Genomic DNA, 27,400 nt, shown 5'->3' on the forward strand with positions numbered 1-27,400 from the left:
TGACAAGCTAAGCATCTTAGCCACTGAGCCACCACGTCCCTGATATTATTCCAGTTAGGAAAACATTATAAAATCATGGTCTTGGACCCTCTGAATTTAACACCAAGAATGAAGTAATCACTGAATAAACACGGGGATAGTTGTGTTGAGATATGTCTAACCCAGAAGTATAGAAGAAAGATATTCAATGTTCCATAACATGTTACAAGAGAACTCACAATTCGCAAAACTATTATACGGGTCGGGACACAATTATCTTTTCATTTTCACACTTCTCTGAATTTTGTAATACAGCTCGTGTAAAACGCACTCATTTCTCACACGAAGCAAGAGAAAGTATGTTAGGTAAGACAATATGCAAAATTGGGTAATAGAAGGAAGCCTACACTAATATATGCAAACGGATGTAGAAACCAGTTTAACGTAGCAGGTTTATCTTTATGAAAATAAAAAAGAATTGGAAACGTGTAGAAAGTGAGGCTGGCAGATCTTCTACCTCCAATCTAACCTCAGGCCTTTTGTGTCCTGTTTTATTCAACAGAATAGTTGTGAGGTTGAAATCAGAGGGGAGGGGGGAGAGAATACTTATGCTATTCTGACCTACTTGGGGGCAAAAAAACAAAGTATAAATGAAGGAATAAATAATAATCTAATTCCCATTATCCTTTCTACTCAAAGAAGCTAGAAAAGTATAACAGCACTAGCTACAGTCCTATACACACTCTAAGCACTAACTATAATCTGATACACACTCTACCAATTTGTGTGTATGGGCATCCCTTTGAGGTAATCCTGACTCTTGAACCTTGGCTCTGGAAATGGTTTGCCATTGCCTGCTTCCTAGGGCAGAGAGAGAGAGTGTGACTGGCTGAAGGTCACACAGCTCTGCCTTTGTTCCTAAGACATAAGATTCTTCTTCCAGTTTGTAACCAGGTGCCTTCTACACCGAGGTGCACGGAATGCTGTTACCTTCCCACCAAAGTGATACCTATTTATCTACTTACACTTGCATGTTTTTGAACTGCTGGGCTGGCAGGAGCTGGGGCAAGAATGGGAGATCACTCCATCATGCAATAATTGGGTCTTCTTAGTTGGCAAGGGAGTGTCATAACCATTAGGTCATCAAAGATCCCTTCTATTAAACAACGTTGGAGTTGGTAGAACTTAGGTAGAACAGCATCCCTCACAGAGAGTTGTATGGCACTGAAGTCCTGGCTATTTTCTAGGCATTTGGGTCAGGGAATAAATAGAGTTCTACTACCACTGATGATGAGTGGGGTTAACAGTTAAATCTTGGGTGTCAACCAGTTTTATTAGGTTGTTTTTCAAGCCACCCAGAATCAATCAAATGAGATAGGTGGTTACAGAAATCATAAAAGGTAAAGATTCCCCTAGCACATGTGCTAGTCGTTCCTGACTCTAGGGGACGGTGCTCATCTCCATTTCAAAGCTGAAGACCCAGCACTGTCTGAAAACATCTCCGTGGTCATGTGGCCAGCATGACTAAATGCCGAAGGCGCACGGAATGCTGTTACCTTTGCACCAAAGGTGGTTCCTATTTTTCTACTTGCATTTTTTATGTGCTTTCGAACTGCTAGGTTGGGACAAGTAACGGGAGCTCACTCCGTTATGCGGCGCTAGGGATTCAAACCGCCGGACTGCCAACCTTCTGATCGACAAGCTCAGCATCTTAGCCACTGAGCCACCACGTCCCTCCATATGTATAATTTAAAAAATGCAGAAACTCCATGTAAGTCTATACATGTGGTGGGAGCAGCAGACTTTTGCAAATTCAATTAGTTTGTTGATAACCCGTGAAGCAAAAACACCAAAGCTTTGTCTGTGGGTGGACATCAAAAAGAAAGAGATCAAAGAGATTAACGACATAATACTTTTGGATTGGGGGGGAATCCTCTTTTTTAGAGTAACGTAGAGAAATAAAATTCCAGCGTCAGAGAAGGATGCATGCGGGGGCCAGATCCTTTAACAGGCGCAGCTCCGTGAAGCTCTACTAATAGCAACACTCTCGTTTACTCCTGTGGTGAGATCATTAAGCTGAGTCTCAGGAATCAGATTTTGCAGGTTCAATAGAGGTTGGTGGAAGATTGAGTTCTGGTTGAAAACATTAGTTTACATATCCTAATACCTTGCAATTTAGCCCAATAGGTTACCCAACTCCATGCCAGTTAACTTTTTTTCTAAATTGCCTTGGCTTAATTCCATCCTTTATCTTGCTCAAAGGATTTCTCTCTCTCTCTCTCTCTCTCTCTCTCTAATGCTATCAGAGCAGCCTCTACAGGCATTTCATTTCACAAGAGAGAAATTTCATAATGCATCATTCAAAATCCAAATCTTGTATTTCCTCTCTGAAGCAATGTTTAAGGCATGCCTTTCTTTCTTTCTTCTACAGAACAAAACATCTACCCAATATTGCTGAACCTATAACTCCCAGCATCCTTCCCCCATTGGCCATGCTAGCTGAGGCTGCTGGGAGATGTAGTTCTGAGGCTGTTGGGTATGTCTAGTTTGATGAAAAGAAGGACTAGGGGTGAAAATGGGCCTGTTTCCAGCCTCCAGAGGAAGCAGTTTTTGCCCTCCCGGAGGCTCGAAGAAAACCTCCGGAGCCTGGGGATTGCGATAAATTCCCCCCACCCCCCATGGTGCAGGAACCCAACTAGGCCATGACCACCATGGCCACACCCACCCAGCCACGGGGCAGCAAACCCGTTGCTGCAATTTTTGAAGCCCACCCCTGTATCTATGTATGTGTATATACATGCGTGTGTGTTTGTGCATGTGTGTGTGTGAATGTGGCATACTAAGAATCTATTTTCATTGTAGAATTCACAAAGCACAAATGGGAAAACAAGTTGCCTATCATTTCATCAAACCAAGAAGCTTATACCACCTGGCACTAGGGATCAGAGTAAACCTCCATCTATAGTAGCTTTTTTTCTTCGTAAGGGCAACCAATTTCTTCCCAGACATTTCTAAGCATGACATGAATGAAAATGTCTACTGTTTTATTCTCATTTAGAAGCACACTGAATTCTACCAGCTGTGATGATTCCACAGAATTTCCATATCAAAGGTTCACAGTAATTGGTATAAGCTTCTGAGTATGGACTTCCTTTTGATAGTTGAAAAATGCCCCCAATCCACCTTCTGTTTTTGTAAGTCATTGCCACCTTTTACGGGAGCAAGTTCCATAATTTCTTGAAGAAATACCAGAGCACTCTTTAGAAGAAATAGGTCAGATCAATGCTACTCGCTACTTACAAAGGTCTCGACCATATTTGGCTTATAGTTGCGAAGGGTCTTTGCGGCAAAGAAAACATCCACCAGCTTGTGACACCTGATCATCTCCAGGATTATGGTGCAGGCGCAGAAGGTACCACTCCGTCCACCTCCGTTCCTACAGAAAGAAATTAGACACATGAAGAATGCAGCTAAAAGAAGTCCAAGAAGAACTGTGAAGCAGTAGTCACTATTCAGCCTAGCATTAGAGAGAGAACACAAAAAAAAAACCCCAAGCAAAATACATGTCCAGTTTTTCCATTCCATCGTACAGATCACTTCAGAGAGGCAAAATTGAAAGATGGGTTGATGCTACTCACAGGACACGTGTAGTTATCCCTCGCTGAAATGTTCTAACTTGAGATAAATGTTCTGACCCAGGCTTCCTTAGAAAGCACGAAGCAAAGTCTTGTACCTGGCAAAACCTCTTTTATTTACACGACTGTGAATTCCTTTCATTCACAGTCAGCAAGGCTTTAGCAAACAGTCTTTCAGAGGAATGTTTATCCACACGCACCTTATCTCGTTTAGAGCCCTGCCAGATAACTAGTTTCCAAACACAGGGCAAATCAAAACTTGACACAGAGTCTCTTATAATCATAAACAGAACTTTCCAGGCCAAATGAACAAATTGTCTCCTGCAAAAGCCCACTCCCTGTTTGTTCCTCTTTTGTTTCCTCTGGGAGGGGCCAACCACCTCCAAGGTGTGGCTTTACTCTTAAGCCGACCCTGCTTTCTTAGTCGTTCTTGTCTTCCGGCAGCTCTGCACATGCGGACACTGGGAAGAGGCTCCAGCTGTTCTTCTGCCTCACTGCTGTCTAACTCCCTCTCTGCGTCTGACACAGAGCCCTCGTCTGAGCTTTCCTCAACCCCCAGGTTCCTCCCCAACCTTCTCACTGGCCGCTGGTGGGTCACAACAATAAGGTGCAGAATTCATGGCATTCTTGCGTCACATTTACTATGGTTTATCTGATCCTTGAAAGCCTTGTTATTTGGAAGCTTTAAACAAAGGACTCTCAAACATTTACACCATTTGTAAAATGGTGCTTAGTCAAATGCTGGCCAGCTTACAGAGACTTTTGTTCAGCGAACAGTGAAGGACCTGCTGCTTTATTATTGTCTTCAAAGTGTGAAAAACCCACAGGAATTACAATCAATCCTTGCTGTCTTTTAGAAAAAGCAGAAAGATATATCTCTTCGTCTTAGATATTAATTGGTTTAACTGATGATTTTCTACTCGGTGTGGCTGGAGTTATGCTTTGAACTTTTTTTTAAAAGCAATCATTTCTTTTTTCTTTTTTTTTTGTATTTGGCATTTTTCTCTTAATCTCCATGCAAGTTATTTACAGGTAAGACAGGCTAGGCTATAAATCTAGTAAATAAGCAAAAGCTGCACAAGCAATCTCTTGTCCATTTTGCTTTGCTCAAGTCAAGAGGAATAATAATGAAGTGGCATGGAAATGAACTGGTAATGAACGGGAAATTAGTTTCATACTTATTCTTATGATTCCCACAAGAGGCAGAATTAGACCGTCGGATTGCACACTTTTTCAACAAACAATGTGTTTCTTTCCGGGTGATGCATAACTCAGTTAAGCTTTCAACATAGCCATTTTGAAAACACAAAGGCACTAGACCAGTGATGGTGAACATTTTAGCCACAGGGTGCCCAAACTGGAAGGCGCATGCGTGTGAGCACCAGAACGCCTTGGAAACCCGACAACTAACTTGCAGGTGCACACGTCAGAAATCTGACAACCAGCTGCCTGAGCTGGGGCAACAGTGCCCTTGACCACAGAGAGGGATCTGCGTGTTGTGGTCTGCCAGTGTCCTGCGGAGCTGGCAGCAGAGTCGGACAGTGAGGAGGTTTGGGAGCAGCATGGGCCAGTCCTGGAGTCTCTGGAAGGCTCGGACGAGAGCTCTGTGTTGCAGGCCGAGAGGGGGACAAGGCCATCTGGTAGTGATGTGCTGCCTCCGGAGCCTATGAAGTCTGACATCAGCAAGGCAGAAGAACAGTGTGAGCCTGTTCCCATTGTGCGCATACGCAGAGCTGCCAGAAAGCAAGAACAGTTAAGAAAAAAGCAGCGACTCAGGAGTAAGGCTTGGAGATGATTGGCCCCTCCCATAAGACATAAATGAGGAGCAGACGTCATCCTTTGCAGGAAGCAACTTTGTTCTTTCTGGTCGGTTCAAATTCTGAGAAGCTCCGTTTGACTCTGTGCTCTGTTTGGCCTTGCAAAACTAATTGGCAACTAGGTCTCTGGCAGCGTTTCAAGGGAGATAAAGGTGGGTGCTTATCAGCATTACCTTGAAAGACTGTAGCAGACATATGTCGGACTCTTCACCGACTGTTTGTGAATCATTATGGGCTGTGAATGATCATAATTCACAGCCATTTAAATAAAAGAGGGTTTTTGGGACTAAGCGTGTGATTTATGCTTTACCAGGAATCCTAGGTCAGAACACTGCATGCCACCTCTGGCACGCATGCCATAGGCTCACCATCATGGCCCTAGACTGCCTGTTTCTGATAAAATATGATGGCTGGTGGCAATCGCTGAGAAATAACCCTTAGTAAGAGATTAAATTGCTGAGCAAGCTTCAATGGAGTGCTTAAACACACAGGAGTTTGAAGATAATAATAATATTAAAAAAAATAGAGGGGAAGGAAACAGTTATACTACGAAATGGTGAGCAACTTGTTAATGAAGATAATAGCTGCAAGCACTATTACACAGTTGTGGTCACGCAGCATATTAACCTTCCAGGAAAAGTATTGCATAAATGCCAACACTGTATTATTATTTGTACCGGGCTGAAATCTTCACCTATTTTAATAGGTGGAATAGGATGGAAACCATCTTCAAATAACAAAATACTGTTTGGGATATTCCATACACAGGTTGGAAGCTCATGTTTGGGTTTGAGGCACGGTTATTATTACAGGTCGTCTTCGACTAACAATGGTTCACTTAGTGAACATTTAATGTTACAATGGCACTGAAAAAAGTGAACATACGAACAATTTTTTCGCACTTATGACCCATTGCAGCATCTCCAGGATCATGTGATTTACATTTGGGTGCTTGATACTGTCTCGCATTTACGACTATTCGGGTTATGTGCTCAGCCTTTGCAACCTTCTGATAAGCAAAGTCAACGGGGGAATTAGACGCACTGAACAGCTGTGTCACCAATTCAACAGCTGCAGTGATTCGCTTAAGTAACGTGGCAAGAAAAGTTATAAAATGGCACGAAACCCACTTTACCCACCACAATCACTCCACATACGCGTGGAAACTTATGACTAGTTTTTTTTTTTCTTTCTTCCTCCCCCCCGCCACCTTCTAATTATTTGCGTTGGGTTTATTCGTTATACTATTTATGTTGTTTGTATTTTTTGGGCATGGATTGCAGTGAGGCTAAAACCAATTTCGTTGTATACAGGATGTACAGTGACAATAAAGGCTATACTATACTTAACAAATTTCTCACTTAGCAACATAAATTTTGGGCGCAATGGTGGTCGTAAGCTGAGGACTACCTGTATTTAATACGATCGTTTCCAAACTGGGCACGCTTCAGATTCTTTGGTTATCAAATCAGAGAATCCTCCAGCCAGCAAGACCTTTGCTAGGAATTCTGGGAGTTAAATCCCACCTATCTGGAATCTCTAGATTTGGGGAAGGCTGTTGCAAGTGAAGGTGGCAGTAGGTTTTCTTATCTTTTTTCTTCTTGTAACAAGAGTAGCTAAGCTCTTTGACGGCTGTTTTTTGAGCCGGAAAACAGACCAGGGAACATTTCTCTCTCTCTCGCTCTACTTGCTATTGCATTTGGTCCAATATTGAAGTTAATCTCAACAGGGAAAGTCTGTTGTCTTTTTTCCTGGATCTGATCACGCAGCTTTTCTATTCCAGAATGTTATTTTGAAGGGGGGGAAAAAGATGAGCATTTAGAAATGATAACTCCCAAATCAATCAAACCAAACACCTGTGCGTGATATTGTCACTGTCTCAGACTCCCAGTGTAAGATTAAACCGCTTCAAGTGTTCCTAACTCAAGCACCTGTTTGGCTTTCTGTAAACTGGTGTGACCCAAGCAAAATTAGTTTCTCTCCCAGCAGGGTACGGGCATGTTGCCAGCTTACGCTGTAAATTCTTCTGGGCATGGATTCCCTTCAGAGCTAATAAATCTTTCACACTTGATATAATCAAATTAGCCAGATGTATACAAGATGGCTGTTTGCGAGCCAAAGCCCCCTATTCTCTCCTCCTTTTCCTTCTTCAATTCCTTACTCTCTGGAATTTGCAGACATGCTGCCAAATTATCTTTAGACTAATACACAACCTTAATTTGGCTGTTTCGCTGCTGGATGCCCTTGTCAACTTGGAAGCCTGCTTGTTCTCTTGGAGTGTGGATGTTTTTGAACCAAAAATCAACAGCTGAAGAGCAACAAAGTGATTGAGTTTTTTCCGCAGATACCTTTTGAAATCAGTTTTGGCTGCGTTTGATCCCCGGCTGCAGCTGTTTACTTAGATGAAGCTATAACCTGTGGGTTTTTGTTTTGTGTTTTTTTGCACATTGCATTAGCCCTGAGACTTAGAGAAGCTTTTTTCAGATTTCTGGGCAGAACTTGTGAAATGTTTAGTTAATGGGTTGAGTAGGGATACTGAGGAAAAAGGGTTCGAGGCATAGGGCTACATTTCCTCTTAATTTAATTGCACCGATGTGCTTAATGAACACATGAACAGGACACAAGATTCTGTGGTCTGGTTAGACCAGGGGTCAGCAACCTTAAACCCTCAAAGAGCCATAAAGGTCATAACTGGAAGCCCCCTGTTCAATTCTGGAGCCAACCGGAAGTCCGGTTCCCCCACCATAGAGTCTCCTAGTGCAGCATCTTTTTTTCCTCTACCTGTCCTAACCAAAAGTCCTATCAACTGTGGAGCTGACTGGTGACAGGGAGTCACAGCAGAAGGATGAAAGAGCCACATGTGGCTCCAGAGCCGCGGGTTGCTGACCCCTGGGTTAGATCGAACAAACTTGGATCATTAAGCTATAGCTTTCAAGAACATCCCTTAGGCCCATGCAATCTGTTTAACAGAGTAACAGTTGGAAAGGACCTTGGAGGTCTTCTAGTCAACCCCTGTTCAGGCAGGAAACCTGATACCTTTTCAGACAAGTGGCTATCCAATCTCTTCTTAAAAGCCTCCAGTGATATAACCAATTTCATTGCATTTATTTTGTACAATGACAATAAAGGTTACACTATTATGGAGCACCCACAACTTCTGAAGGCAGGCCATTCCACTGGTTTCTTGTGTATTGGTCTCACTGTTGAGAAATTTTTCCTTATTTTTAGGTTAGTTCTGTCCTTGCTTAGTTTCCATTCATTGTTTCTTGTCTTACTCTCTGGTGCTTTGGGAAATAGGTTGACCCACTCTTCATGTTGTGTTAAATATGACATGCTATCATGTCACCTTCTTTTCAATGGACATACCCAATTTCTGCAACCGTTCTTCGTATGTTTTAGCCTCTTAATCATCTTTGTTGCTCTTCTCTGTACTCTTTCCAGAGTCTCAACATCTTTTTTTATATCACGGTGACCAAAACTGGAGGCAGTTTTCCAAATGTGAATTTACCAAGGGATTATAAAGTTTTCTAAGACTTGATCTTAATTCTATGCAGCCTAAGACAGTGCTGTCTTTGCCCTGCTCCTCTTCCATTCTTCCTTGGATAAGCATCCATGCTGAAATCGTGGCTTATTTAAACCATAGTTTTCATTATACATAAATCAAGCAGCTTAGAATTGATTTCTGCTTATTGACCAGGATATAATAGTAGGTTCACAGTAGGCCTTACATTCTTGACAGATCTTAATCTTGATATTAGAAACTAAAAGCACTGGGTTTGCAAAAGGACATTCACCTACAGTGCTATTTCAACTATTTCCATGTAGACTCTCTGACAATGAAGAATTCCAATCCATAAAACCCCATGATTCTATGTGAGTTGTGTTGCTAACAAGATGTTGTGGCCTGCCAGCAGAGCTGGCAGCAGAGTTGGACAGTGAGGAGGTCGGGGAAGAACATGGGCTAGTCCTGGAGGCTGGGGAAGGCTTGAACGAGAACTCTGCATCAGAGGCAGAGATGGGGCCAAGGCTGTCTTGCAGTTATCAGCTGCCTTCGGAGCTAAACAGCAGTGCAGCAGAGGAACAGCTGGAATCTGTTCCCAGTGTGCACGTGTGCAGAGCTGCCAGAAGAAAAGAACAGCTAAGTAATCAGGATTGACTTGGGAGTAAAGCCACAGGTGGATGGTGAATGACCCCTCCCATAGGAAATAAAAGAGGAGCGAAAGGGGAGTGGGTTTTTGCAATTCGTTCATTTGTTTGTTCGTTTGTTTCAGGAGTGTGAAGATCTGTCCATGAATCTCAGAGACTCTGTGCCAAGTCTTTCCTTGAACAGCACCACATTTGGAAAATATTCCCATGGCAGCTTTCGAAGCTAGATAAGGTCTGTGGTCATAAATTCACCTTTGAAAGACTGTTTACAAGGCCTTTGCTGAATGTGAATGAGAGAAATTCACATTCATTTAATAAAAGGAATTTTGTCGGGACCAGGAATCTGCTTCGTGCTTTTGGGGGAAGCCTAGGTCAGAACACAAGACAAACAACAGTGCAGAATTGACTTGGTGATAAGAATACCACCTCCCTTACTTGAGAAACATTGATTCCCCAATGGTCTTTTCCCACTTAATCCAAAGAATACTTACAAACAATGGACAATGGTCCTGCCATTGCCGCTCTCTCCTTGCCACTTCTCTACTTGGGCTAATAAATTCAGGAAAGACTTTTTCGAATCTGGAACCTCTCTGTAGGCTGACCACCGCAGGTACTGAAAGTGCCGGACCATCAAGTGTCCTTCCTGTAACTAGAAAAGTCCTGTTATTAGTTCTCTACTGTCAAGAGTTTGCTAAAGCCAGAAGTCTTGAATCAGCTGTTCTCCAGGATGAAGCACAGCTTGGAATCTGATAGGTGTCATCAGCTATCCATCTCCTTGCTTTTTCTTCTAGGATGAAAATACTCTAAGCCTGAATTGCTCAATGTTGGCAACTTTAAGATGGGTGGACTTCAACTCATAGAATGCAATCTTCAATCTCAAACTGTCTACTGTGGACCTCACCCCATTCCTAAGAGGTCCATAAAGGGGGCGTGCATAAGTGTGTGCCTACATCCCTGTCTTACTGCCCCCATTTATCTGTATTTACTTCCTTTGTTCATGTTTATGTCCATCCCCATAATTGTTATCTTTACATGTTTGACAAACAAACAAACAAACTCCCCTGGGAGTTGAAGTCCATGTGTGTTAAAGTCCCAAGGTTTGGGAAACCCTGCACTAAACCATTCACAGCTCCCCAAATCTTTGAATTTAGTCCCCAAAACCTATTCAAATGGCAAATTTTATTAAGGTGGAATATGCATAATAAAAGAATAATCTTATTAGCCAGATTTAGGTTCAATCTTAAGAAACTACACCAAATTTATTTATTTTTGTTTCTATTGTATTCAGTTGTTTGCTTTTAGAATAAACTCTTCAGAATGCCGTTCAAAAACTCTCTGGAGATTGATTGCCCATATTCTTGCTCAGTGTTTTCCCAGAGATGCATAGGACTTCAACTCCCAGAATTCTTAGAAATCCTGAAAAATTACAGAATTCTGGGAAAGGTTCATGATCAGGAAATATTGTTCTAGGGCAGTGATGGTGAACGTTTTTCTGCTTGGGTGCCAAAAGGCCGTGTGTGTGCGATAATGCACGTGTGTGTGACCACACCCATAATACAATACCCTCCCCCCGCACATGCGTGCAGGGCTCACTGAAGCCTCCGAATGTCTAGTAGCCCGTTGGGCCTGTTTTTCACCATCCACAAGCTCTGGAGGCTTTCCTGAAGCCTGGAGGATGAAAACAACCTCCCTACGCCCTCTGGAAGGCTGAAAATCATCTGGCCAGCGTGCACATACATGCTGGAGATGACATAGGGCAACGTCTCACAGAGATATGGGCATAGAAACAGGCAAGAGAGCTGGATTTCAATCATTGTATAACTAGGACAAATTCTTATTGAGGGGGAAGGCCTTTTCAGACAGCAATAATATTACTTCACTTTAAAATGAGATAAACCTACTCAGCTGAACTTCTGTCCTAAAATTCTACTCCTTCATTAAGTTGAGGTTCTCATTCATTTGCAATATGACTCATTGTTGGGCCTCAATCCAGTAGTTGCTAACCACTGGCTTATATCATTTTATAGCATGGAGTCTGTGATTCATGAAAATAGGGAATTACCTACTTAGTACAACATGAATCACAAGCAATTCTACTCAGACAATACTGCTCAATATTTTTCAACTCTTTCAACTCTTTAGCCTCTAGATCTAATGCATACCTAACCAACCAAGTATACAAGCATATCAAGATTCCTTGTATTTCTGATGATGCTACATGTTGATAAAATTTAAATGAGGTGGAGTAAATTAAAACTGTTAATGTATTCATTCTAGAATGGATTTTAGAGCATCAGCTGAGAGGCATGGAACATTTCATGGGGCATAGAAGAATGAAATGATGTCAGTTTACAGTAGAAATCACATCCAGAAAGCACACATGGATAACTGATTCAGCAGGATTCATTAACTTCTTTATATACATAATAACACATGAATAAATGTACAATACCAACAGCAGATTCTTCCAATGTGGTAGAGAGGAGAGATTGTTTCAGTTCAGAGTTCAGAGCAGACAGAAAAGTTTCAGTTTCAATTCTCAGCACAGCACTCAGAACTGCAGGGCTAAACCACACCCAGGCTCCAAGCTGTTTCAGTTCCCATTGGCTGACTTTGTTACTAAACCCTATTCATTGGCTGACCTTGTTACCATGTCTCTGACAGTCATGAATATTCTGACAAATGAGTTGCTCTTATTTGGTTCTGAGTTACTGTTCCTTTGGACTTATTCCTGAACACAGAAAGTCTTTGACTTATGATCACAATTGAGCCCAACATTTCTGTTGTTAAGTGAGACATTTGTTAAGTAAATTTAGCCCCGTTTTATGACCTTTCTTGCCACAGTTGTTAAGTGAATCAATGCAGTTCTTAAGTTAATAACATGGTTGTTAAGTGAATCTGGCTTCCCCATTGATTTCACTTGTCAGAACATCACAAGGCATGATCACATGACCCTGGGACACTGCCAATGGTCATAAATATGAGTCAGTTGCTAAGCCTCTGAATTTTGATCACATGACCAGGAGAATGTTTGCAAGGGTCATAAGTGTGGAAAATGGTCATAACTCACTTTTTTCAGTGCTGTTGTAACTTTGAACATTTACTAAGTGAACTGCTGTAGTCGAGGTATTACCTCCAATTTGTACAGAGACAATCACTTGTTTACTTACATTCAAAAGTTACAAAGGAACTGAAAAAAGTTACTTATTCACCATCCACCAGTGGCCTTACTCCCAAGTCGACCCCTGTTCTTTAGCTGTTCCCTTTGCCTGGCAGCTCTGCGCATGCACACACTGGGAACAAGCTCCAGCTGTTCGTCTGCCTCACTGATGTCTGACTCCGAAGGCAGCTGATAACTGGCATATGGCTCTGGCCCCTTCTCTGTCTCAACACAAAGCCCTCATCAGAGCCTTCCCCAGACTCCAGAACCAGTCCATGTTCCTCCCCAACCTCCTCACTGTCGGGCCACAACACTTAGCAATGGAGATTGTGGTCCTATTGTAAGTCAAGGACTACCTGTATTAGAGCTACACTTGTTTCAAAAATGATTTGGAAGAGGCACTTATTGATGTACAAAACCCAGAGAAGCACAACTCTTTTGTAGCACTACTGCATTTGCACTCCCAAAAATCCATATAACTCCTTCCAGCCATAGTTGTGAAGTATGCATCTCTACTACAGTATATTGCAGCCAGCCAGCCTGCTATCTCCTGGCAGTCAATGACTGTTGGCTGCTTGCATTCATTTGGTATTCACCACATCATAATAATAATAAATATAATGAAAGAGAGAGAGATTGAAAGGGAAAGAGAAGGGAAGCAGGGATAAGGAAATGAGGCCCTGTAATACTTTCATAATATAGGTAGATTTGCAATATAATGTAGTTAGTATGGAATGGAATGAGGGGGGATTACCCGCCCTTAGCTAAGCGAGCCTGGAATTTAACAGCACTGGAGAGAAAGCTCAGTACAAAATCAGTGGAAAGGATGAAAATCCTAGGAGGCTCAAAGCAGGTTTTCAGACTGACTCTCCGTGGGTGGCATTATTAATGCCACTGTAATGACCTGGGACAGGAGAGACACTATATTGAAAAAGGGACAATTAGCTACCAGTTTCTGAGCAAACTGCAGTGAGATTTCCACCTGAGTTTTCCTTTCTAAGATTTCTAAGACTAGCACCCCCGCACATGGGTGCTAGTTGTTCCCAACTCTAGGGGGCGGTGCTCATCTCTGTTTCTAAGCCAAAGAGCCAGTACTGTCCGAAGACGTCTCTGCCCCAAAGGATCACAGTGAACCCCTTTTCCCCTTTCCATTCCTTTTGGGTCAAGTTTTTCAGAAAGGAAGGAAGGAAGGAAGGAAGGAAGGAAGGAAGGAAGGAAGGAAGGAAGGAAGGAAGGGAGGGAGGAAGGAAGGGGGAGGAAGGAAGGAAGTGAGTGAGCGAATGAGTAAGGGATGGATGGATGGAGGGAGGGGAGGGAGGAAGGAAGGAAGGGGGAGGGGGAGGAAGGAAGGGAGTGAGTGAGTGAGTAAGGGATGGAGGGAGGGAGGGAGGGAGGGGAGGAAGGAAGGAAGGGGGAGGGAGATGAAGGTAGGGAGTGAGTGAGTAAGGGACGGAGGGAGGGAGGGAGGGAAGGAAGGAGGCACTGATTTAATTAAAAAAAACCAGTGCAGATGTTTAAAACAAACTCACCCGTGTTATGTTCTGCACCCGGAAAAGACGGGCTACAACCTCTTCATCACTTGACCGGGATATATATTCCACCTGCATGGGCCCATATTGCTGGAGACCTGGTTCTGGCCAATATTGTAAACAAGGCTAAAAAGAGAGGAACCAACAGTGGCAATGAATACTTTGCACTGTAGAGATAGATTTACTTACCTAATAAGCCATAAAGTGATGCATTTGGCTTGGAGTTAATATATTGTGCAAACTCAACCAGGGAGAGCAAAGGTAGAAGGGCAAATTCAGAATTTTAAGGTTGAAGGAAAAAGTTGATGCACGCTTCAGTGGATTAAACTTTGCTGTTCTCCCTTCCCTTTCCCCATTAAATGTTTCTTCTCTCTTCTTCCCTAAACCTCCAAAGTTTGCCTCCACATTTATGCACATTGGTTATTTTACTTTGTGATTCTCCTAACAAAGAATAATCCCTGCACTGTGGAATTTCTGTGCTGTGGAATCGAGCAATGCTTATGGTATTTTGCCTTTATGTGCAATTGTAAAAACCATCACTCCTTCCTGCGCACACCCACTTCTAGTCCCTCTTTCTCTAAACGAATAAATCTCATCTGTTGGTTTTTCTCTCTCTCTCACACAGGGAAGCAATTCAATGTTATCAACATCCCCTTCAATCAAGGTTTGTTTTCAGCCAATTCCACCTAGGATACATCAGGACAAGGTTTTAATATCGCTTGGCATTAAAGTGGCAGGGTATGATGACTGATAGGAAAGACTCTTGATATTCATTCGTCTGGCACAGCCAAACTGATGCATTGTCTACTTGGGGCATTATGAATGAGATTGTTTTCAGATCAAGTTCAGTTGTAAATCTCATCCCTGTAAACATATAACCTTTTATTGAGAATAGGTATGACCCAGGAAGAGAAAATTGGTCCACTGCACTAAACCAGAAGTCACAACCATTATAAATGGAATAGTGCGACTACCGGGGCCCTGGACCGGGTGGCGCCTTTGCGGCCTCTCCTGCGGCGACGAACCACCCTGGCTCCCTGGTTTACCGAGGAGCTAAGGGTGATGAAACGCCAAAGGAGACGCCTAGAGAGTCGTTGGAGATCCTCTCGTTCCGAATTTGACCGAGCACAGGCACGAGCCTACTTGAGGACGTACCTTGTGGCATTAAGAGCGGCCAAACGTCAACATTGCGCCGCCCTTATTGCGTCTGCAGATAACCGCCCTGCTGCCTTGTTTCGGGTGACTCGTTCCCTCTTGTTTGAGAGGCCGCGGGAAGCCCCTTTACAGGGTAGAGCAGAGGAGTTTGGGAAATATCTACATGACAAAGTCGCTCAAATCCGGATGGGATGGACCCCCTTCAGTGGTTCAGTAGAGACGCCCGTGGCGAGTCTTGAGGGTCCGCTTTGGGAGGAGTTTGATTCGGTTGCCATCGAGGATTTGGACAGGTTGCGTGGACGTCTGCGACCCACCACATGTTTATTGGACCCGTGTCCCTCCTGGCTTGTACTGGCATCCTGGGAGGTTACACGTGACTGGCTCCTGGTCCTAGTGAACACTTCGTTGGGTGAGGGGTCTCTACCAGCCGCCTTGAAAGAGGCGGTGGTGAGACCCCTGCTCAAGAAGTCTTCCCTGGACCCGACGGACCTAGTCAATTACCGTCCAGTCTCCAACCTTCCTTTTTTAGCGAAGGTTGTAGAGAGTGTGGTGGCACAGCAGTTCCCACGCCACCTGGAGGAAAATGATTATCTAGACCCGCGCCAGTCCGGCTTCCGACCCGGGCACAGCACGGAGACGGCCTTGGTCGCATTGGTGGATGATCTCTGGCGGGCCAGAGATAGGGGTTGTTCCTCTATCCTGGTCCTATTAGACCTCTCGGCGGCTTTCGATACCATCGACCATGGTATCCTGTTGCACCGGCTGGAGGGGTTGGGAGTCAGGGGCACCGTGTTACGGTGGTTTGGCTCCTACCTCACTGACCGGACGCAACGTGTGCTGGCAGGGGAGCAGAGATCGACCCGGAGGCCTCTCACATGTGGAGTGCCACAGGGTTCGGTACTCTCGCCTCTCCTGTTCAACACATATATGAAACCGCTGGGCGAGATCATCCGTGGTTTTGGGGTGGGATATCATCTGTATGCTGATGACACTCAGCTATACATCTCCACCCCAAACCACCCCAATGAGGCCATCGAAGTGATGTCCCGGTGTTTGGAGGCCGTACGGATCTGGATGGATGGCAACCGACTGAAACTCAACCCTTCCAAGACGGAGTGGCTGTGGCTTCCGGCGCCCCGGTTCAACCAGGTGTTTCCATCTCTGGCCATTGGGGGCGTGCAACTAGCCCCTATGGAACAGGTGCGCAATTTGGGCGTCCTCCTGGATGCCCGGCTGTCCATGGATGACCATGTAACAGCCGTGGCAAGGGGGGCGTTCCATCAGGTTCGCCTGATGCGCCAATTGCGCCCCTTATTGGACCGGGATGCCCTACGCACAGTCACCCATGCGCTGGTGACGTCTCGCCTGGACTACTGCAATGCTCTCTACATGGGGCTTCCTTTGAGATGCACTCGGAGACTACAGTTGGTCCAGAACGCGGCCGCGCGGGTGATCATGGGGAGGACTAGATTCTCCCCTGTAACACCTCTCCTGCGCGAGCTGCACTGGCTTCCTGTGGTCTTCCGAGTGCGTTTCAAGGTCTTGATTATGATCTTTAAAGCGCTCCATGGCACAGGGCCTAGTTACATGCAGGATCGCATCCTGCCCCACACATCCCTACGACCAATCCGCTCTCACAGAGAGGGACTTCTCCGGGTGCCGACCGCCAAACAGTGTCGGGGGGCGACACCCAGGAGCAGAGCCTTCTCTGTGATGGGCCCAGCCCTGTGGAATGACCTCCCCCGGGACATCAGGATTACTTCCGATCTCCGCTCCTTCCGTGTACAACTGAAAACCCACCTCTTCCAACTATCTGGCCTGGCTCAACCGTAATCTTCCCGTACTCCTCCTGACTGTCTGTTTTTTAACATTTTGAATTTGGATTGTACATGGGGTTTTGTAATTAGGGTATTTTAATGGTTTTTAATTGTCTATGTATTGTATCTGTTAACCTCCTCCGAACATGTGTGTCTTTGTACTTATGTATGTCATGGATTTATGTAAATGTTATATGTTTTTTACTCCATTGTACGCCGCCCCGAGTCCTTTTCGGAAAGGGAGCGGCTAATAAATTTAAATTATTATTATTATTATTATTATAAAGATCCTTTCACCCCAAGTTCTAATTCAAGGATTCTTCTCCAGTAACATTGTACTCCTAACTAGGGCATACAAAACCTTTGCCAGACCAATTCTTGAATACAGCTTGTCTGCCTGGAATCCACACTGCCGGTCAGACATTAATATTATTGAGCGGGTCAAGAAGTATTTCATGAGAAGAGTACTCCTCTGCTCACAATAGAATCCCTAATGCCACCAGGCTCAAAATGTTGGGCTTGGACACTCAGGAACTACGCCACCTGCGGTCCGACCTAAGTACAGTACACAAAATTCTCCGCTACAATGTCCTACCTGTCAACGACTACTTCAGCTTCAACCACAATAATACACTGGCAAACAATCAATACAAACTCAAGGTAAACTGCTCCAAACTCGAATGCAGAAAATACCACTTCAGCAACAGAGTGGTCAACGCCTGGAATGCTCTACCTGACTCCGTTATTATAGCTTCAAACCCCCACAGCTTCAACCTTAAACTGTCTACTGGGAACCTCATCCCATTCCTAAGAGGTCCGTAAAGGAGGCGTGCATAAGCGTGCTACCGTCTCTGCCCTTCTGTCCCCATCTATTTGTATTCCTTTCCTTTGTTCATATCCATGTTCATACTTATACCTGCTATCTTGTACATATTGACAAACAAACAAATAAATAAAGATCCTTGTTCCCAGGTACTAATTCAAGGATTTTCCCTCCTGTTCTTTGGAGCCAATGGATGTTTTGCCTCTTTTCCTGATCGCTCTGGGGAGGCGTCTGATCTCCATGGACAGAATGGTTCTCTCTTCAGCATGAAAGCCACTATTCCTGCCCCACCAACTTCATTGCCTATGGCAACTACCAGGATGCAAATACCAACACAAAAACTACGGTGTTTGTCACTGCACTTTTAACACAACATTCGGGCCATCGAACAAGTCAGGTTGCATTGGACAGCAAGTGTATTTAAAGAATACAGGTAGTCCTCAACTTACAACAGTTCATTTAGGGACCGTTCAAAGTTGCAATGGCACTAAAAATGACTTATGACCGTTTTTCACACTTGCAACTGTTGCAGCATCCCCACGTTCACCTGATCAAAATTCAGATCCTTGGCAGCTGACTCATATTTACGACAGTGACAATTGTCCAGGGTCATGTGATCCCCTCTTGTGACCTTCTGGCAAGCAAACTCAATGAAAAAGCAGACTCACTTAACAACTGTGGCAAGAAAGGTCTTAAAGTGGGGCAAAAGTCACTGAAGCAATGTCTCACTTATCAACAGAAATGCTCAAGGACTACTTGTAATGGATTATTAATGAAAACTATCAATCCTTGCAATCGCAATCCTATCCAAATTCAGAGCCATCATTTGGGTACTGCAACTTCTTCCTGCAAGACATGATTCAAATGAGGGAGATGTCCTCCAAACTGCCTTCCCAAAGTCGCTTGCAGATTTACTGACTGGAGTAAATGTTTAAAATAAGGCTGAAACAGCACTAGGCACACATCCCTAAAGAAGCATGTTTGAAGTGATGAGCAGAATAAGATGAGATAAAGGTAAAGGTTCCCCTTGCACATATGTGCTAGTTGTTCCCGACTCTAGGGGACGGTGCTCATCTCCGTTTCAGAGCCAAAGAACCAACGCTGTCCAAAGACGTCTCCGTGGTCATGTGGCCGGCATGACGAAACGCCGAAGGCGCACAGAACGCTGTTACCTTCCCACCAAAGGTGGTCCCTATTTTTCTACTTGCATTTTTACATGCTTTCGAACTGCTAGGTTGGCAGAAGCTGGGACAAGTAATGAAAGCTCACTCCCTTATGCAGCGCTAGGGATTCTAACCACCGAACTGCCAACCTTTCTGATCAACAAGCTTAGCGTCTTAGCCACTGAGCCACCGTTCTGTACATAGTGGGAAGCATAGGGATCTGATAGGGTGGATCTGAAGCACGTTTGCACAACGTCCATGTAGTTTGTCTGTTTTAATCAGCCCATTTCCTGGATCTGAATCATAAACTCATCCAAAAGGCTGAACTTGCAGAATGCGTCAAGTTGCCAAAATGCACACCAAAGTTAAAAATAACCAGACCTAGCGTGCTGTACAGACAAGGGCGGAAAGTTTTTTCAAGTGACTTGGTTAAATGTGCTGCACAACTCTGATTACGAAGACCAGAGAAGAACCAGAGTTTCTTATGTAGGATGAAAATAGTTCTGCCTCTCTTCTCTTTTCCAGCAAAGCTGTCCCAATCCTTAGATCGCCCTGTTGCAACAGAGTTCACCGCTTGGATTTCCCTTTGTGTCAATTGCTTCGAGAGTTAATTTCACTCCTGAATAAACTCCCTTTGGCCCTGCAGTATTACTAGACCTCCTGATATGGTAGCACTGAGAAGAATGTTTATTTTCCTCTCCTGTTTATTGAGCACGCAGTGGTCCCCTTTAACTCAGCCAGCAAGACTGACAAAAGAACACTCATCCTGACTCCAAGGGTGGTCCTTTAATTCATTTGCCTCCTTGATTCAGTATCTGTAGTACAACAATAAGTTGGGTCATTGGCCCTGGAAGTGTCTGATCTTGAGTCATAAAATCATCCATTTAATGAAGGTGTCCATTAAGATTCTACAGTATTAATGTTGTGCTTTTCAAAAAAAAACACAAGCAAATTAACATTATGGACTTGTAATGGGTTCGCCATGAATCCAACAACAGTGCTTTGGAGGTTTAGGGAGGGAGACTCAAAACTTCCCAAATGCTCCACAGTTTGATGATCTAAATATATAACCTAAATACATTATCTAAATACATAACCAGAACAACAAGACACAAGGACAGTTTTTCCCCCCAATGCCATCATTCTGCTAAACAACTAATTCCTACAAATTATTTACCAAGACTGTATTACTATTATTCTTCTCATCCTTCCTAGTACCTATCTCTTCCCACTTATGACTCTAACCATGTTGCTTGCATCTTTACAATGTATATTGTTTTATTTGTTTCCTAGTATGATTTGAACTCTGGTGCTAGAGAAGACTCCTGCGAGTCCCTTGGACTGCAAGGCGATCAAACAGGTCAGTCCTACAGGAGATCAACCCTGACTGCTCTTTAGAAGGCCAGATCCTGAAGAGGAAACTCAAATACTCTGGCCACCAAATGAGAAGGAAGGAGTCACTGGAGAAGAGCCTCATGCTGGGAATGATTGAGAGCAAAATAAGAAGGGGACGACAAAGAAGGAGGTCACCAAATGATTTGATTGCTTATTAGTAACCTATGACTATCACTAAGTGTTGTATCTTACGATTCTTGATGAATGTATTCTATTTTATTTTTCTTTATGTTCACTGAGAGCATATGCACCAAAGACAAATTCTTTACGTGTCCAATCACGCTTGGCCAATAAAGAATTCTATTCTATTCTAACCCATGTTCCCAAAATTAAGTCCATAGGATGTTTATGCCTGCTTTCACCTGGAGCCCTTAAGCATCAACTTCATGAACTTCTCAGAAGGCATAGACATGAATTGATGTTCAAGGGCTCCAGCATGACAAAGGCAAGCATAAACATTCTATGGACTTAGATTTGGGGAAATCTATAGATTATCCACCTACATACCGGAAGACACCAGGTGGAGGAGGTTGCATGATGCCACCTAATGTCACTTAAAAGCATGCATGTCTTTCTGGCAGCAGTCCTTCCACCCATTGATTGAATGGTCTCCCAGGATGGTCTTCGCTGGTCATTTAGTTGCCAGCTTCCATCTCAGTCCGCTGTGCAAACCCAATCATCTGTGATTTATTCAGCAAACCATAATGATCAGAGAAGCAGATCACCAAGGCCTCTTCAGCTGACTTACAATGGCCAAATACCCTTCAGCTGTGCGTCTACAAAGCAATCTCAACGGTAGCCAATGGCTGACTGTGCTTTGCCCACTTCCCTCTTTTCTTTTAAAGCAATAAATCAAGAGTGACTGGCTGTGACTGTTCTTTGCCACTGAATGCACAACTTCCATTGGCTGGAGGGCAGCAGCAGCATCTGCTCAGCATGTGGATGGCCATATTCCAAAAATTGCTCAAGCCAGACTCCATTCTTAGCTATTTAAGGAGTAGAGAAATAAATAGTCTTACGTCTATGCTGCTTCAAGCCTTTTGCCTATAAAAGACCCAAAAATCTAAACAAAAGTGGGGGAGGGGGAAGAAAGCAAAAATGGCAACCAGTTTTTAAAATTACTTTGAGGGGGATCTTGGGTCACAGAATGGGGGATTTACAGATGGCAGGTTTTGCACCCCAAACAACCAAGGAAAGCAGAGGGGATATTCAGCCAGTTTTGACAGGTTCTGGGGAACCGGTAGAGGAAATTTTGAGTAGTTCAGAGAACTGGCAAATAGGCTGGCCCCACCCTCACTACCTCCCAACCTCCCGGTTGATCTTCTTTTGTTGCCCTGAACAGGAGAACGGAGATGGAAAGCAGGTTGGTGGGGTGGTGAGAGAATGGGGACTTGGCAGTACCCTTCCCCCAGGAGTGGGGAGGGAATGGCAGTATCTTTCCCCTGCCATGGCCACAAAGCCACACCCACAAAGCTACGCCATGCCCACAAAGCCATGCCCACAGAACCGTTAGTAAAAAAAAATTGAATCCCACCACTGAAGGAAAGGTAAACTGATATAAGATTGGCTGGAGAGTCCAGGACTTCCTACCTTAACATGTTTAAGTTGGAGAACGCTCTTATTTGCTATTCCAATCCTACTTATCATTTGACTATTTCATCCCATCTTTTATCTTTTTTGCTCAGGGCAAAGAACTCAGAGTACCTGCTCAGTTAGCATATTTATTATTTAGGTTTCATGCCTTTCTCCAGGAACTCAAAGAAGTGTATGTAAGTTTCTTCTCAGTACTTGTCCCATAGGAATTACTCTGTGGTGTAGGTTGATTCATTTATTTATTTAGCATACAGCGATGTTACATTAGCCAAGAGACAACAAGGCTAATGCAGAGTAGTAGTTTGGCTGCCTAAGACCGCTAGCCCTGTTTGGTTTATGCTTATGCGCTTACCAAGGTTTGCCACAGGAGGCGTGCTATTCCGCACTAGATAGAAAGATGAGCAGCTATCTTGCAGCAGCATCTGGGATCCTCCCCCTCCACCAAAGTGGCCTCACAAAACAGGGGTTGCAAGTAGGAAAGCCCAGCACCAGCAGGATTCTAATCATCCACACAAAGCACTGTTATGTCTTCCCACCGAAGTGATACCTATTTATCTACTCACATCAGTGGTGGGTTCCTACTGGTTCAGACCAGGTCAGCCGAACCAGTAGTCATTTGGCAGCCTGGGTTCCTGCAATCGGCAGCGACCCAGGCCTGCCACGGCTCCAAACCGGTTCCCCTGGGCCATCTTGTTTTTTGGCTTCTGCGCATGCGCAGAGCAATTTTTATTGGACTGCACATCTGAGCATAGTGCACATCAAGTGTGCATGCACTCTGCATGGCCATGAGTGAACCGACAATAGTGACCACTGAAACCCACCCCCGACTCACAAATAACATGCTTTCGAACTGCAGAAGCTGAGGCAAATGTGGGATAGGTTGAACTAGGAGTGAATAATCCCAAATTACCAGCGAGGTTTTATGCCTGAAGGGAGATCTTGAATATGGGTCCCTCTGTTCCTGGGGCAACGCTTTATAGATCTGGAACAAAATTAGTAGTGCAATAGAGATAGTCATACGACAAGTGGATCTCTCTCACTTACCCAGGCAGAATTGGACTGGTTGAGCTGGTTTAGCATAATTATGGAGGTGCAGCCATAGTCATATACCAACCTCCAGAAATCTGTTGTGGTGTTTTGTAGGGGGTGCAAGGTTACAATGAAAGCAGCATTCTTGGTGTAGCTCTAGAGGAGAACAAAATAGATTGGTAAAAGCAGATAGGAAACCAAAAACTGATCAATTCTTCAGTGGGTATTGCGGTGTTTCTTAACCTTTAGGATGGGTGGACTTCAACTCAGAACTTCTCAGAATTCTAGGTGAAGTAAATTTTTACTAGCAATATATCTCAATCTCTTAATACCAATCATCTCAATCCTTTAATACCACATTCAAAGGGAGGGAGAAGCACATTATCTGCTCTTGGTTCTCTCTTTTTTTAAAAAATTAGGCTGCCGTTAAGATGAACCTTACCTAATGCGACAAGGTCATTCTTCTATGAAGTCTGCTCTCCAATCACAATTGCAACTTAGTTGGTTAAAAGCATGGAGCAAAAAGAATCTTAGATGACGAAGGAGGGAGCAAACGTTTAGATCAGGATTTCTAACCTTGGCAACTTTAAGACCAGAGGACTACAACTTCCAGAATTGCTCAGCCAGTTAAAGTCCACATATCTTAAAGTTGTCAGAGTTGACACACCCTGGTGTAATGTATCTTTATCTTAAAGTAAAAATTGAGAAGATGTAAATCATTTAAGATAAAGGTTCCCCTCGCACATGTATGCTAGTTGGCTGGGAACTAGTAAGGCTGAGCACCAAAGAACTGAGGCATTTGAACTATGGTGTTGGAGAAGACTGCTGCGAGTCCCTTGGACTACAAGGCGATCAAACCGGTCAGTCCTGGAGGAGATCAACCCTAAGTGCTCTTTAGAAGGCCAGATCCTGAAGAGGAAACTCAATTACTTTGGCCACCTGATGAGAAGGAAGGACTCACTGGAGAAGAGCCTAATGCTGGGAACGATTGAGGGCAAAAGAAGAAGGGGAGGACAGAGAAGGAGGTGGCTGGATGGAGTCACCAAAGCATTAGGCATGAACTTAAATGGACTCTGGAGGATGACCTTAAATGGACTCCGGAGTACAGGAAGGCCTGGAGGAACGTTGTCCATGGGGTCGCGATGGGTCAGATACAACTTTGCAACTAACAACAACAAAAGTACCCATTAATGGAATAGTTGCCCTTGCTCAAATGCTTTTTAAAAATAGTCTTTTTAAGGGAACAAGGGTAGAAGAAATCTCGTTCTAAGATAGACTCTTCACTGAGTCAGCCTAAATCAAATCCCAATCAAATTATTTCATTTCTGTGATGGTGAAAGAAAAGACCTAGGAAAAAAACAGACAGATGAAACTTTTCACCCTTGAATAATTCATTTCCCTTTGGAGCAGTTGCATGGTGGCAGGCTTTCAAAGTGATTGTTCCCCTTCTTCCTAGCTAGCTGCCATTTCCTTGGTTAATTGAAAGAGGTGATTGATTATTTTAGGCAATGTAGCTTTCTTTGGCCCTACCCTTACCTGGAAGCTAGCGTACTGTTTGTTTGCATGACACGCTGGCATAAAATAACGCAACTCAATCATATTGTCTAGACAAGAGTGAAATCTCCCGGGGTTTCGGTGGAGGCGATGATGTAATCAGAACTTTCTAACTCAAGAGGAAGCCAAAGGAAAGCACAGAAAATGGTTTTCTAAATGCTGGGCGGCATCGCTGACATGTGACTGTATGAGACAATGTTCTGAATTAATGTAAAGCTGCTTCCAATGTTTCTCTAGGTGCCACATGGTAAGTACCAGCAGCTCCAACAACAACTGATGCTGGAACTGTAATTCTGCAATATCTAGAGCGGGGGTGTCTGTTGTGACCTGCCAGTGGCCAATGGAGCTGACCGCAGATTCAGAGAGTGAGGAGGTTGGGGAGGAACATGGGCCAGTCCTGGAGTCTGGGGAAGGCTCAGATGAGGGCTCTGTGTCAGAGGCAGAGAGGGGGCCAGAGCCGTATGCCAGTTATCAGCTGCCTTCAGAGTCAGACATCAGTGAGGAAGACGAACAGCTGGAGCCTGTTCCCAGTGTGCGCATGCGCAGAGTTGCCAGACGAAGGGAACAGCTAAAGAACAGGGGTCAACTTGGGAGTAAGGCCACAGGTGGACGGTGAATGGCCCCTCCCAGAGGAAACAAAAGAGGAGCGAAAGGGGAGTGGAGTTTGCAGGAGACAACTAGTTCGCTTAATTGGTTCGTGACTCTTTTCCAAGTTTTGCAGATATCGGCCTGACAGCTCTCCAAGCCAGATAAGGTCTGTGACCATAAATCCTCCCCCTTGAAAGACTTTGCTAGAGAATTCACAGACAATTAATAAAAGGGGGTTTTGTCGGAACAAGGAGTTTGCTTCATGCTCTTGGGAAGCCTAGGTCAGAACAGTGTCCAATCTTGGCAACTTTAAGAATCACAGACTTCAACTCCCAGAATTCCTCAGGCAGCATGGGTGGCTGGGCTATTCTGGAGTTGAGGTCCACAAGTCTTAAAGTTGCCTAGGTTGGACACCACTGACCTACAGCTTATTTATCAAGCTGTGTTTATCAAGCTTGGAAACTGTAAGATGTGTGGAGCTGTGTATGTTGAGATGTGTGAGGCTAAAAGAGACACAATTTGTCCGATAAGATTAAATTAAAGTGAGGTGCAAGGGCTGGATTCTATCGTACAGCATCAAAGCTCAGAGACATATAGAATTAACCAGGAAACCAACTATAAGACAATGGTTGGATCTCAAATCATCATTCGCCCATACAGAAGACACAACAACTATCAATTTGATAGGAGACTATCAAATTCTATCAACTAGTGAGGTTCAGAGAGGTACTGATCAATAGTCAATTTCATTTCAATTAAGAAAAACCCCAAATTATCTAGCTAGGTGGCAGCACTTAATCAACTGTAGCTAAACTGAGAAAATGTGATCGTGAGGAGAAGAGCCTAAATTGGCGAACAAGGGCAAGTAGATTACAGTTGACTTTTTTTCCCCTGATAGAAGTTTCATAGTGATTTTCTCAAACCTTATTTAAAGCTTTGAGCTTTTTATATATTTGTTTCTAAAACTTTGCCTCCCAAACCTTTTCTAACTTCTTGGGATTTTGTTTTCTTGCATCCAATTTTGGAATCTAACTTTACAAGCTTAAAGTTAGTGTAGGAAATGTAGATGGGATTGGCCAATGACTTTCCCACCAAATTCCTGCCATCCAGAGGTGGTATTCAGCCATTTCTGACCGGTTCAAGAGAACCGGTAGCAGAAATTTTGAGCAGTTCAGAGAACCGGCAAATAGGCTGGCCGTGCCCCTGCTGCCTCTGAGCCTCCCAGCTGATCCTCTTTTGTTGCCCTGAACAGGAGAACGGAGCTGGAAAGCAGGTTTGGGGAGGGGGGAACGGAATGGGAATTTTGCAGTATCCTTCTCCTGCCAATGCCCACCAACCACACCCACAGAACCCACAGTAAAACATTGAATCCCACCATTGCCACCATCCAAGAGATGAACTCACATCAGTTAAGGCCGCGTTGATGTAGTTGTTGCTGTCTCCATCCATGGAGATCAAAAAAGGGAGGCACCGGTCTGGAGGCAGCACATCCATACTCCGATTTTTTTCGCGATTGCGTGGTAGAAGGGCAATGCTGCACTCCTCCACATCCAGGTGGGGTGTTACAGAATTCAGAGTCTGCTGGACACGAAGAAACCAGATTAGGCAGCATTTTATAATCTTGTTGGCAGGTGAAATTTAGCACCACTTAAAATATCCATTTAAGACTAAGATTAAGGGGCTGCCTAGAAACTGGGAGACTGTGAGTGAGAAGGAATGGAAAGTTTCCCTTCCACCTTTGATTGAGGTGCGGACCGTCGCCCCTCCTTGTTAGCATATCTCCAGATAAGAAATAAAAACCGATAACATGTTCTAATTAAAACAAACTTTAATATAAAAATAAAAATAAAACAAATCTATCTAATTGTTACATTTTGGCAAGAGCAATTGTCGCGCACCTTCTTGGCAGACGAACAAAAGATCAAAAGTCTCTGGAATGTGTGATGTATTAAGAAACGTGTTAAGAAGCATGCACAGTAAATCACTTGCTGATAAGACCTATGACCTGCGCAGTATA

At 44.0% G+C, this 27,400-nt stretch overlaps 1 protein-coding gene across 4 annotated transcripts in view; it reads right to left on the minus strand.

The window, feature by feature from the left end:
* Positions 1 to 27,400, minus strand: part of PTPRU (protein tyrosine phosphatase receptor type U) — a 274,199-nt gene that overhangs the window by 6,856 nt on the left and 239,943 nt on the right. The window contains exons 25-29 of one of the 4 annotated variants that reach the window (XM_081962455.1): positions 26,788 to 26,961; positions 23,257 to 23,397; positions 14,267 to 14,392; positions 10,069 to 10,220; positions 3,280 to 3,415 (exon numbers count right to left, since the gene is read on the minus strand). In XM_081962455.1, coding sequence (XP_081818581.1) covers positions 3,280 to 3,415; positions 10,069 to 10,220; positions 14,267 to 14,392; positions 23,257 to 23,397; positions 26,788 to 26,961 — 729 coding nt within the window. Of the gene's footprint in view, positions 1 to 3,279; positions 3,416 to 10,068; positions 10,227 to 14,266; positions 14,393 to 23,256; positions 23,398 to 26,787; positions 26,965 to 27,400 lie in introns of all 4 variants that reach the window. The other 3 variants (XM_081962453.1, XM_081962454.1, XM_081962452.1) reach the window with 3 other exon arrangements.

The sequence above is a fragment of the Natrix helvetica genome (assembly GCF_964273705.1).
Source record: "Natrix helvetica genome assembly, chromosome: 9".
In the NCBI taxonomy this organism is placed as follows: Eukaryota; Metazoa; Chordata; class Lepidosauria; order Squamata; family Natricidae; genus Natrix; species Natrix helvetica.